Raw genomic sequence first — 13718 nt, forward strand, 5'->3', positions numbered from 1 at the left:
CCAAAAAGGCTGATCTTAAGCTGATGCGTCGGCTCGTATATATAGGGGCCTTATTATGTACAGTGTCGGTGCTTTTCGCATCCGTAAAGGTGTGTGTGACTGTTAGCTAGGTAACTTCTTCCAGCATTATTTTGAAGAAATGCCTGTTAGTGCATTTCAACTGGGAACTATACAATATTCTTCCTTCGTTCAAAATTCAATTCATTTATACCGAAAATATTTTAGTGATATTTTGAGATTAGTATTTGTTTCTTTTTTTTTTAATTTCAGTCTTAAATAAAACAAACAAAATAGGTCAAGTTCTGTATCTCTCTTTATTTTCAGATCAGCTTAAAGAGATTTATAAATCAAGTGCAGCCCGAATTATTTGTGATAATTCAGATAATATTCGGAGTGTGCAGAAATATCCTTTTCAGATGCCATCTAGAAGGTAAGTCATTACATTAAATATGTAGGGGAATATGGGGCAAAGTGAAGTAATTAAAAATGACTGAGCTTTTTAAAGGGAACAAATTTGAAATTAGTTTAGAAAAAACATTGCACTTTTTCTAATAAGCTTGCAACTTCAAAGAAAACGAATTGATGTGTGCATCACATGACTTCCTTTTATTCCAATTTAATGTCATTTCCCCATTATTGGCAATTTCAATGTGATTCAATTGTTTAATCTCTAAATATTACTAACAGTGGCCAAACTGAAACCAAATTTTAAAAAAAAAAAAAAAATTAATAAAAAATGTCCAAATTTGTCGCCAAGTTGGCGACAAAACTTGGCGACCAAAAGACTGGTGATATTTCGCTAAGTGTCCAGCAAATTATAACACAACTTGAGTTTACATTGAAATGAACAATGATTTCCCCCCAAAAAGGGGCAAAAGACCTCCTTAGAAACATCCGAATGTAACCAAAATTGAAGGTGCACAACTAATCCCCACCAGGAATCTAAGTACCAAATTTCAACTTTCTAGGACATTCCGTTCTTGAGTTATGCGACATACATACGCACATACGCACATACGTACACACGGATGTCACGAGAAAATTCGTTGTAATTAACTCGGGGGTCGTCAAAATTTATATTTCTGGTGTCTGTACGTTCCTAGACATATATCCACATGTGGTCGGGTCGAAAAAGAAACTCAACATTCATTCGGGGGTGAGAACAATGGAAATTAAGGCCGATTTTTGAGTGAAAATTTTTTCGCGAATACAATACTTCCTTTTTTGTAAAAGGAAGTAAAAAAGTGGGACATTTTCTTCTTCCAAGGGGCAAAGTGAAAAATGAAATATTTTTCTAATGAAATATTTTCTGTTAAATATCTTTCTTCAAAAGAATCAGCAAATGAAAGGTAGAATGAATAAATTAAAAAATAGTGAAACAATAAACGAATAATTAAACAGATTAATTACACAATAAATGAAGAAAAATAAATGAGCGACTAAAAAAGTGAATGAATAAGAAAATAAAGGAATGAATGAATAAGCAATTGGATTACCAAATGAATTAATTAATAAATGAAAACGGATGTGATTTAGTAAATGATTGAGTGAGTAAACGAAATATAAACTATTTTACTTTGTCCTATCGACTTTGCACCGTATGTCTTGACTAATTGAATAAAATATTTAAAATATAAATAAGCTTAATATTAACTAAACTAATACTGCGCCGAATATTAGAAGGTCTCAATTAATTTTAAAAACGTTCATAACAAGAACTTTTGCATTTTATAGTAACAAAAATAATTTCTGACTTACAACAAAATATTACAATATGAGTATAATTGTTTTTAAATTGTCTGTATTATATGCTTTAATATTTGGCGGGGGTTTTTTTTTTCTGACTGGAAACGCCTATATGTGATACTACATAGCTAAAAAAAAAACGGTTAGGTAAGTTACCAAGATTATGTCATCAGAGACTGCACATTTAGCCTTGTTTTGGGCTCATCAGTCTGGAATATCCATAACTCGAGCTGGATACAAGGAGGAAATTGCAGTATCTGGATGTCGTGATCTGGCTGTCGGTGCATGCTCGCAGTTCTGCCATAGCTCCATCTTGGAGCAAGTTGAACAACTTTGCACAAGAATCATTCGAGTGATGTGACTTACTAATTTTCTCGAATATCAGTCGGGTGATACTTCTCTGCACATACCCATTGACTTGCTTTTTATTTGTTTATTTATCTTTTATTTTTTTTAACTTCTAGTAGGCGTCTGTTGCAATTCAGGAGAGATTGGATTTTTAGAATCGAGACAAGTATATAGTTTTTGTTTTCATTAGCACTAGCGAAACAAAAAAATATTTGAAAAAGCGTGCTCTTTCCAACATTTTCCATAAACCGCTCTTTTCACTTTAGTTCCTTCTTCAGAAAAAAGCCGACTTTAAGTATTCGTCGCAGTTTAAGCTGGAAAAAAAAACACAGCACTTAAGACAGCCGTGTTCATTAGCAGACTTCCTAACTAGCGAAACAAAAAACTATTTGAAAATGCGTGTTCTTTTCAACATTTCTTCCGTAAACGCTCTTTCCAGTTCAGTTCCTTCTTCAGAAAAAAGCCAACTTTAAGTAAAACTCCTTGCATTTGCTGCAATGGGGTCGTTTCCAAAACTTTAAAAGCATTTTTTCCTGAAAGAGCATGCTTAAAAACATAGGATCTGACCATTTTTTAAATAATTTCTTTGAGTGTAATATTTTTAAAAAAATTACTTAAATCGGTGCTCTTTCATCGTTTAACGCTTCTGCCGATGACATCACAAATGATGAAATGCCATTCAGTGTTGCCATTCACGGTCCAAAATATTTAATTCGCATCTTTACTCACGTCTATTGGCAACGATATAGTTGGTAGCAAGCGTAGAGCCAGGGCCGATCCTAGGGTGTTAGCCGCCCGTGTGCAAGGACCTGATGTGCCGCCCCTGAAGTCCATTTTGCATGTTTTGATTATAACGCCCATATAAATCTATATAAATCTTTCTTCAAATTTCTGTATCAAGTTCTAATTTTAAAAAAAATACAGAAGAAGGATGAATTTATGTAAAAAGTTAGAAAAACTCCTTAGGTACAATTTATATCTTTGAAGAAAGTAATAGGTACAAAAAATTTACTAGTCGTAAAAACGCATTTTATAGTCTGTCTTTGGTGACATCAGAGGAAAGACGGAGGAAGGAGAAACGGAGGGGGGGGGGGGGGGGGAGGGGCGGGGATCGTCCAGGGAAAATATTCGAAATTGGCGTATAAAAAATTGCTGTGATTAATCTTTAGTTGTGTTTGGTTGCAAGGACGAAAGAGTCGGGAACATTTAAGGTCCATGGAGAAACTTTCAATATTGACGTCAAAAATTGCAATTTTAGGAAATTTTTCGTGACTTAAGGGGAAAATAATGTTGGAGTTCTTTCCTAAAATTCTTTAAAAATTAATGCTAAATTGCAGCTATTTTTTGTGACTTTAGTTTAGAAAGGATTGACTCTCTTTCAGAAAATTTTCTGAAACGGAAGTTTTAAACAAGCAATTTTGGGAAATCTTTGTTGACATTGCTGGAGGGAGGGAGATTCGGTCGTCTCCTATCGAAAGTTTTCAAAATTGAAGTTTAAAACTCAAATTTAGACTGTCTTTGGTGACGGTAGGGGGTTTGGCATCTTTCCTCTGGTAATTTATTTGCACTATTGTTTCAAAAACACATTTTTTGCTAGATTTGGACACGATAGGGGAAACCGGAAAATATTCCGAACTGAGAGAAATATTTTTCGGAATTAAAATCAATTTCAGGCTAATTTTGTGAAGGAAGGGTTTTAGGGCTCTAAAAAGCGCAATTTCGTACTATCTTTGGCGACGTTAAGGAAGCCGAGAATATTCAGCGGATTTTTCTGAATATTTTTCGATATTAATATCTGAAAAATATAACTAAAGACTTGTCTCCGATTGATGGGGGATGATGTAGGCCTTAGCGCCCTGAAAATTTACGTAAGCCACCCGGAATTTTTTAGAAATGGAAGTCCCAAATTCGTATTAGGCATTGTTTGATAACGATGGGACAAAGAGCGGTTGAATGAAACTGAAGTCAATTTCAGGCTAGTTTAGGCAGGAAGGATTTGGTGGCTCACGGAACCATCTAAAAACAAAAGTTTGAGCTTTTGTGATTACGTTGGAGAAAAGGGGATCCGCGGTATTTCCCCCAAAGTTCTTCGAAACTGATGATTGAAAAACGCAATTTTAGTTTGTTTTAGAATACGTTAAGTGAGAGGGGGTAGGATTGGGGGCCTCTCTAGAGACGCTAGTTCAAACCATCTTTGCTAGTAATCTTAGGTAATGAATTTCAGGGCCCTCTACCGCAAAAATTTCGAAAAAGAAATTCGAAAAATACCATTGAGCAATTTTTGCTGACGTTAGGAAGGGCTGTCCCCCGAAAAGACATTTTGGACTTTGGAGCCGTCATTTTAAGGCTATGTTTGATTACATTAAGGTAGAAAGGGTGAATAAGAGACTTAACTGGATCCTTAAAATCGGTGGTTCAACCAGCGAAATTTTCTTGAATTAAAGTCCTAAAAACGCAGTTTGAAGCCTTTTTAGTCTCGTCAAAGCATCCTTTTGGATCTTCGTTTTGGAGTTACACTTGAAATTTGTAACCCGGGGCAAGGGCTTTGTCCTCCTACCTGACCTGAAACCGGGCAGTTTATTCGTGATTTTAATTAGAAAAAATTGCTGTAAAGGGGGAAAATTAAAAATTTTAGTTTGTTGATTATATATGTTTGACTCTCAGGGGAGTCGCAATTTTCCATTGTCTCTCCGGTCTCCACGTATCCACGACTGTTGAACACAGACTTTGTTGTTTGAAAATACTTGCGACTTGCGAGAATATCCTATCAGCATAGTTTTTTTTTTACATAAAATATCTCTTCATTGTTAAGGGTCAATAAAAGCTTGGAATGCTGGGGATGAGCATTAGTGGCCTTTAGAGGGCACCCTTTCATGCTTCGGGGGCGGGGGGACTTCCGTCATTGCTTCTCCCTGTATCCATGCCTGATTACCAGTTCTGTCTCAAATTTTGCAACCAAATGAAGCATGTCAGTAAAGAGTTGATATTAATGGATAATGGAGCAAAAAATGTGCTCTATCATTCCATTTTTCTTCATATGCTATGCTGTTGGAAAATTGGCACTTATTTTGATAATTGAACATTTAAAATTCTGCATATTTACTCGACTTATTATGTCATCTTGTGAGAATTTCTTGAGGAATTTTATTTGATTAAAAGAACTATATGATGCGGCCTGCGGCCGCCCCTTGGTTTGGCCGCCCTTGTGCGGTGCACACTCTGCACACCTGCTAGGATCGGCCCTGCGTAGAGCGCATATTTAATTCGCTTCTTGATTATCATAACGTGGATACGTGGTAGAAAGATGCGCCAAATTGCATCATTTGTGACGTCATAAAGACCACGCCTTGTTTGAAAAATCGGACATTTTAAAAAATTAATTTAAAAAAAACTGTTGGGAAAATGAAAGTATTTTCTGGGTCCATATATATATATATATATATATATATGCTCATTCTATCCATTTCAATGACTAAAAGTAATACTTTTGACTGAAGGAAACCACCTTATTCATGTTATCATGAAATAAAAAAAGAGTAGTACTTTAGACAGTCGTGCGACAGACTTGCATTTATATCATCGATAGAAAAGGAGCATTGTTTATTCAAATATAAACTTTTTTTTTTTTTTTTGAACAGTACTCGTATATTGGAGGGGAGAGGGGGGGAGAGACAAGTAAGTTGTTGTGGAAAGCTTTTGGAACGAATTTAAAGAAATTTCCTGCTTTCGCTTCTCTCTCTCTCTCTTTTTTTTTAATTCGAGAAACCTGAAACGAAATTGCTAAGAACAGCGTTTTTGTCGGACAAAAATATAAATTAACTAAAAGATACAAAATAAAACATAAAATGAAATTAAAATACAAAGTATAAAAAAATAATAATGTAAAGTATTGAAAAAATGTAAAGTATAAAATAAACAAAATATAAATATAATTTTAAAAAAAATAGAGGGTTGGTTGGGGGAAGTGGGTCAGTGGGGTAATGTGTCAACCCCCTAAAACTGAAATATGGAAAAGATGTTCAAACTTTTTTACACTGATCATGATAAATTTCATCACATGGATTGGTTTTGCACACATTAGGAATTCGGTGAGTTTTTTTTTTCCCGGGTCATAGCATTTAGTCAAAAAAAAAATAATAAATAAATAAATAAAATTGTGAAAAATATTTTTTTTGCAAGTTCAAGCAACATTTTTCAAAGAAGTGTTTCCAGGTAAGTTTTTATTATTTTTTTATAATTATTAATTTTTTCCGTATAGTTTAACTTAAAGATCCCACTACAACAAGAAATCTTAATATATAAAAATCAATGTCCTGAGATAACATATATACATATATATATATATATATATATATATATATATATATCAACCCACAGCCGAAACCGCTGAAGCTTCAGACTTGAAATTTGGCAGACATGTCCGCATGATTACGAAAGTAACCACTAAGAAAGGATTTTTCGAAATCTCAATTAGTTCGGGAGAAATTAATTAAAACCCCTTAATTTCAGCGAAATTAAAACCTGTCATTGAAATTCAAATCCCTTATTTTCGAAGGCTTTCCTCCATTCAAATCATTATTCAGTACTTCATCTCAACTTTTGGTCGTAGCGAACTATAAATTTGATATTGTTTTTGTTTCTCACGTGATTCTTCGAGGCTTTTCTCAAGTCAAATCATAATGTTTCTGTCGTTTGCTTTCGTTTTTTCAAAACTAGAAACAAAGTTTTTAAGAACATCATCACAGGCGGACTATCCTTTTGAATTTAGAAGAGTGCAGTTTCCTGTTAAAGTTTGCTTTGCAATAACCATTAATAAGTCACAAGGACAGACATTAAAAGTAGCAGGGATCGATTTAAGAGAAGACTTTTTTTCACACGGCCAATGTTATGTAGCTTGCTCCAAAGTCAGTTCATCAAGCAGCTTAATAATTTTAGCACCAGAAAAAAAACTAAAAATGTTGTATACAAAGAAGTTCTTTCTTAAACATAGGTATAACAATAAAATGTGGATGGCCTGTGTTTGCAAAGATAATCAATACTTTAAAAGGATCGTTAGTAACAGTTAAAGATCGGTTAAGGACAAGGGCATATATATAAGGAGTCCAGGGGCCCCGGGATCCTCCCCAAATTAGAAAAAGTTATAGGTAATAAGTAATTATTATAAGGGATTTTCGAAACTAGGTGCACCAAGCACTGTTAACCTCTTCTAATTCCATTACCCGAGAAATGCCGCGTACGGGAATGCTAGTTTTGTATAAAATATTATTAATAAGTGTTTAAGAGGAGGGGTCCCACTTATCCCGTAAGTTTTTGCTATAAGGGGTAAGTAGGTCTCCTCGCTATGGGGTAAGTGTGTCCCCCTATAATAATGAGGCTTCCAAAATCAGTAGCACCTCTGATTAAAATATTTGTATTAGTGAAGTACAAGACAACTATGATGACCTAGTAAGAATTGATAGTTCAGCTTCAAGAACTGCTAAAGCTGGTGATTATGTTATTTGTGAAACTTCTAACATTAATACTTTATGGTTTACTTTGATGTAAGTTGATGACTAAAATTTGAAAAAAAAAATACTGTTGCAAGAACGAATAGAAATGGTAAGTTTTTAATGGCCTGTTGCAGAGGATGATAAAGAATTATTATTGACGATGAAGCTTAGTACGATGATAGTTCTTCCTTAGCACACTTTAAACCAGACACAACCATTTAGTGTTTCCAATTTCGTTTTCAGCTGATAGTTTTGGCTAATTTACCGAAATTGACCTTAATCAACTGTATTACGTTTATTCAATACACCTTTATATGTTTAAGAAAAAATATGTACCTATGAGGCTTTCAATAAATTTTACAGATGTAATTGTTTTTTGTTTAAAAATTATCTGTCATACAAATTTACAAGGCAGTAAATATCTCTTAAAGAGATGCATTTACAAAAAAGTAATTCATACTAAAAATTTACATACTGTATCAAGTAAAACCTCCTAACCCCTTTTTTAGATATGCTTGATTTAAATTTAAATAAAAGAAGGGTGGCCCACTTACCCCTTATTATAGGGTAAGAGGGACACCCATATGATGGGTTTTCAAACTATTATCGTTAAAAATATTTAGAGCATTTTTTTAGAAAATAATAATACACTTTAGTTCATTAATAATGTCCAAGATAAAATAAAACAAATTTAAATTCTTTTGTTTCAAAACTTTTGTACAAGGTTTCTAAAACGAACTGTTCTCAAAAAGAGTCCCACTTACCCCAACCAACCCTAGAGTTTTTTTTTTTTTTTTTTTTTTTTTGTTTAAATTACCAGTTTTGGAGGAGATTTAACTTCTGAAATGAGAAGAACTCACTGATTTGAAGGCCAGCCAGATTCCATTTTCTATTTTACTGACTGCTTAAACATATAAACTTAGACAAAGTACAGATGTGTATGTGTGATATGCTTATAGTTTGTTTATTAGCAGTTCAAAATAAAGAAAAAATAATAACGCGAAAACTGCAACTTACATTCAATCTTCGCCTTATTACATTGTTGGAGTTCTCTTTTTATAACAGTAGACACAATGTAAAAAATTTGTAGGTAAATTTCCAAATGTTTCTTAGTTTGAACTCTCTTTAAAATATTCCATAAGACAAAACTACGAGGGCAAATCAAAAAGTCTTTGCGCCTATTTTTTTAAGCCAAAATATGGCTGGGAATACAAAACGAATATGTACATTCCCAGCAGTTTCCGTTCCTTTAACCGTACCCGCCGTATCTGCTTTTTTCTCGGAAGAGTGGAGCTGCTATTAGCCATTTAAGATGACGGTCCGTCTTCAGGCGTCCACAGCTTATGAGCAGTGAAGTGTTATTCGTTTTCTATGGAGCAAAGGAGACAAACGCCCCTTGTGTGTCTCCAAGAGAGACACTTTCCCCCGCGCGTGGGGAGCATTTCCCTGCGAATTGCTGTTTGCGTTTTTCCCTTGCTCCATAGAAAACGAATAACATTTTACTGCTCATAAGCTGTGGACTTCTGAAGAACGACCGTCATCTTAAATGACTGATAGCAGCTCCTCTCTTCCGAGCAAAAAGCAGAAACGGCTGGTACGGTTAAAGGAACTGTCACTGCTGGGAATGCACATGTTCGTTTTGTATTCCCAACCATATTTGGGCTTAAAAAAAATAGGCGCAAAGACTTTTTGATTTGCCGTCGTATTTTACACATAAATATACTTATATTTTCTTCTTGATATAGATTTTTCTCTTATTTCAGCAATCCCATCATGTCTTGTAAAGAAATTCCTTCTATGGATTTGTCCAAGTGGAATGAATAGATGGTTGGATTGATCTCATGAAGTGCTGAAAAACTTTAAAAGTGTTTTAACTTCATGCTGGAAAAGTGAAGACTTTTTTAAAAGAAACTTTGCATAAAAAGCAATAAATGTGAACTAGTTGTGTATGTGTATACCAAAAAGAAACTTATGTGTGATTTATATCCAGATGAATTGAACCCTTATATCTTCCTGTTCTAATTAATTGAAAAACTTCGAACAACGAAGCGAAGGACGAATTTCATCTGGGGCAGAAAAAATTCCTCTTCGGAATGCTATGTAAACGAAAAATGTGGCACTGTACAACAAGAACGGTGTACAAGAACGAAGCAAGTCCCAAACCCGCTAAGCAGACGTGGTACAGTCCTCGCTTCGTATGGTACAACCTAAGGTGTACCGCTAAAAGTTGGGTTGAGTGGAGAAAAGTACGAAGCACGTGGAAGATTCCCAGCAAATCACTTCTAAGTCAAAGATATTCTGTTGTATTTGGAAGTTGCATTCAAGGAAAAAAAAACTATTTGCAAACATTTTATAAGCATGTTGGTTTTATGCATTTGTTGTTTGTCTGCACCTAGAGCACGCTAACGCACAGTTTTGAAAAACTTTTTGAATCTTGAAGTATGTTCATTTTAGTTTCAAATTTCATTTTGAAGGATTATGAGACAAGAGAGATAAAGCTCTTTTCTTCGTTTTCATTTCATCAAAAGAACATGCATGAATGTTTTCTATTTTGCTTTTAAATGTTTTATTGAAGCAAATTTTAAGCATATAGGCTTTCTTAGTGATATTTTCAGTTTTTGTTTTTAAAGCTTTTTAATAGTAAATCCCAACTGGTTTATTTTATTATTATTATTTTTTTTTAGTGTGAGTTTATTCGTGAATCATAAACTGTTGTTTACTTTTGTTTGTTAAAATATTCTATTCACTTTCATGAACTGCGAGTTATTTTTAACTAAATTTGGCCTTCCAAGAAAGATCAAAGTATGAGATACAACATAAGTACCTTCGAATTGTTTTAAAGTATAGCTATATAATCATATTTCAAAATGCAAACATGTAGTTTATGTTGTCTTGCTTCTAGTTGACCTAAAGAAAAAGTTCAAGTTTTAATGCTGAATTCATTAATAGTCATATGTTTTTCATTGAACAAAAATGAACAAGCTTCAATGAGGAGTATACAAATTACGTAACATCCTTTTGAACGGGATGGACACCTGACAGGGCAATTAGTTTACTTCCTAAAAATAAAAATAAAAAAACGCTTCCGTCAGTGCCATGTTTCCTCTTTTTTGAATTTACATTTTAAAGGGACTTAAAATGTTTATTAATGATGTGTATTTAGGTGGAGTACTATTTAACATTTTTATGGTGCTGTTAAGGTTTTATTTAGTTGGCAAATTGCTTTGACTGAACTTTTCAAGCAATTATTGGCTTTTTTTTTTAACAAGCCAATTTTAAATAAGTCTTTTATTGCTAGTTAACATTTTAATGACTTAGGTTAACTATTTGGGAAATTGTTTTTTCACTTGAATGGAACTTTTATTTTTGTTCAATGGCATGATTTGTTAAAAAATTATATAAAAAGACCTAAATAACATACAACAATTGCCAAACGAAACATTTCTTTGTAACTTTGACCAAATATGGCACTAATTTAAAAAAAAACGAAGAAGAATCGCCAAGGTTAAAAATGCGCCAAGTTTCCTATAACGGAAAAGTACCACTTGAACATGAATACATGAGAAATATTAAGATAAAAAAAACTAGTTATTTTAAACTCTAACAAAAAAATTATTTAAAAGAAAATGAGTTTTTGCCACTACATTGTTGACAGGTGATTTCACTTGCATTATTTTTATAACTCTGTTGTTAAATGATTTAATAACTTTATGCTACACATAGTACTTTTTTTTTAAATAAACTCGCATAATTTTAAACCATAGCTACAATTATACAGCAATCTTCAAATATCTGCTAATGGTTTCTGCAGTACTTATTATTTCCTACTAGAAAATAACCAGTCAAGGTATGACGGGTAAAAAATTGCTTCAACATGTGAACGAAGAAATTGTCTGTTTGGTGATATTTTGATACTTGAAATTTTAAAACCCCAACTCCAGTGGATTAACCCTAAACTCCAGTAGATAGCGTTCATTGTAGACCACTTTTTCGTTTCTTCATTCTCCGAAGAGGAATCTTGCCAGTAAAATATTTAAGCTACCTCGTCAAAATAAAGCATTACACTGCCATGTCAAACATTAGCAAACCAAAAAATATTACCATATTGTCATGGAGTGGAGCGAGTTTCGTTGTTGATGATGTCAGGAGCATTACTCGATCATTCGCTGATATATATATGAGGATGCAGCTGACGACACGAAACACACAGAGCGAAATGCAAGGCTTTCTTTCTTTTTATAACTTTTTTTTTTAACGTTTGGACTGAAATAGTAAACTACTTATTTGATTTCATCTTTCTCAAATGAAATGCACTAAAAGCGCGCCAACTAACTGCACCCAAAAATAAATAAACTATCAAAATGAAGTTTAATAATTAAATATATAAAACAATAAAATAAAAAAACATAAAAAAAATAAATAAAATAAAAAAATTAATTAAATAATAAAATAAATTCTAAAACATATTTGAAAAAAATAAAATGAAAAATTTATAGAATAAAATAAAATCAAAAACATTATAAAATAATAAATAAAATTAAAAATTTATGAAATTAAAAAAAAAATTTAAATAAAATAAAAAACTTACAAAATAATAAAATAAAATTAAAAAATCATAAAATAAGAAAAAAATTAAAAATATATGAATAAAATAAAATGAAAAATTATTCTGTAATGAAAGTAGTTTAATTACAGAAAAATCTCTCCTCTCTCCTTTGCTAGGAAATTGAGGGAAACGCCGAGATTGGCGAGATCACGAGAAAATTTGGCCCAATTAGAAGAAAAGAAAAAAAAAAATGTAAGGCTACAAGAAACAGCAAATCAAGCGGTCATTAACAAAACTTGTAATTATGAAACGAATAAGAGTAGATTTCCAATAAGTTCATTTGAATCTAGCGTCAGTTTAAAAGTATTTATAATTTGAGTGACACCGAAAGTAATGGTAGTTACCGATGCTCCAGGGTGCACCACGTAGTGCAGTATCTTCTGGAAAATCTGTTTCACTCGTTTAACCACCTAATAATGTGTAATAATCAAAAAATAGTTCATATTTAAAGGATTGACTAACGTACTTGAGTGTTGCCTTCAATGTGACAAAAATGATATTAAATGTTCATATTCTACACTTCAAAATATCGTATTATAATAACTATTACGTGTCGTTACAGATTATTTTTCGAATATTAATAAAGGGTGTCCCAAAATTAACGCAAGATGTGAATTTGCCACAATTTTTGCTGTGAATTGTTGGCAGCCACGGAAAAAGAACAATTTGACAGCTGGGAGTTTAGAATTAGTAAAAATGGAGTGTTTTGCTATTATACAGCCAGCGAAACAATTCAATCACTGCATAAGGAATTTCCTGTTCGTGTACTCTCTCGTTTCGGTGATATGAATTGTACCCTAGATCGTGTGATTTTACATCATTAGACTTCTCCCTATGGGGTTATTTGAAGTCAAACGTCTATGTCAGCAATCCCACAACCACCTGCGCATTACCTAATTGCGATATCGAGCGCCAATAACAGTAAACTGCTTGACCCGCCCAAACATTCATAATTTTTCAAATAATTGTTCGATAATGAAAACGCATTATAGAATCGAAAACGCTCCATTTGTAATAACCCTAGACCCTCAGCTGCCAAATTGTTCTTTTTTCAAGATTGCCCACAATTTATTGCAAAAATGGCGGCAAATTCAAATCTTGTGTTAATTTTGGGACACCCTTTATAAATAATTATGGATTGAAAACTCAAAACCTGATCATCTTCCTTTGATAACCTGGATAAACTTTTTAAAGGCAAAAACTAGTCTGATTATTATTTCATATCCCCCCCCCCTCTTTATGCATTTCTTTTTGTGTCAAGAATATCTCAGTTATAACATTCGAGCCGTTGCAAAAAAAAAAAAAAAAACTTTAATGACATATCAGTCAGTATTTTTTAACCCGCTCATATATTTCAACATATGAAACGTATAACAGGAAATATACCCAAAATGTGAAGTCCCTGTGTTTTGCATTGGGGTTCGACTGCAATCTTTTACTATATATTGTATATTTCATTAAAAATACTGTATATTTTATTAAAGTTACTGTATAAATTATGTAGCATTTGTTGTAACCATCAATCGCCC

At 33.0% G+C, this 13718-nt stretch overlaps 1 protein-coding gene across 1 annotated transcript in view; it reads left to right on the forward strand.

The window, feature by feature from the left end:
- The window catches only part of LOC129227861 (peroxidase-like), a 78810-nt gene extending 69403 nt beyond the window's left edge, over positions 1-9407 (forward strand). The window contains exons 9-10 of the mRNA XM_054862480.1: positions 325-430; positions 9347-9407. Of these exons, the coding sequence (XP_054718455.1) occupies positions 325-430; positions 9347-9407 (167 nt within the window). The remainder of the gene's footprint in view (positions 1-324; positions 431-9346) is intronic.
- The last annotated feature ends 4311 nt before the right edge of the window (positions 9408-13718 follow it).

The sequence above is a fragment of the Uloborus diversus genome, chromosome 8 (assembly GCF_026930045.1).
Source record: "Uloborus diversus isolate 005 chromosome 8, Udiv.v.3.1, whole genome shotgun sequence".
NCBI classification, from domain to species: Eukaryota; Metazoa; Arthropoda; class Arachnida; order Araneae; family Uloboridae; genus Uloborus; species Uloborus diversus.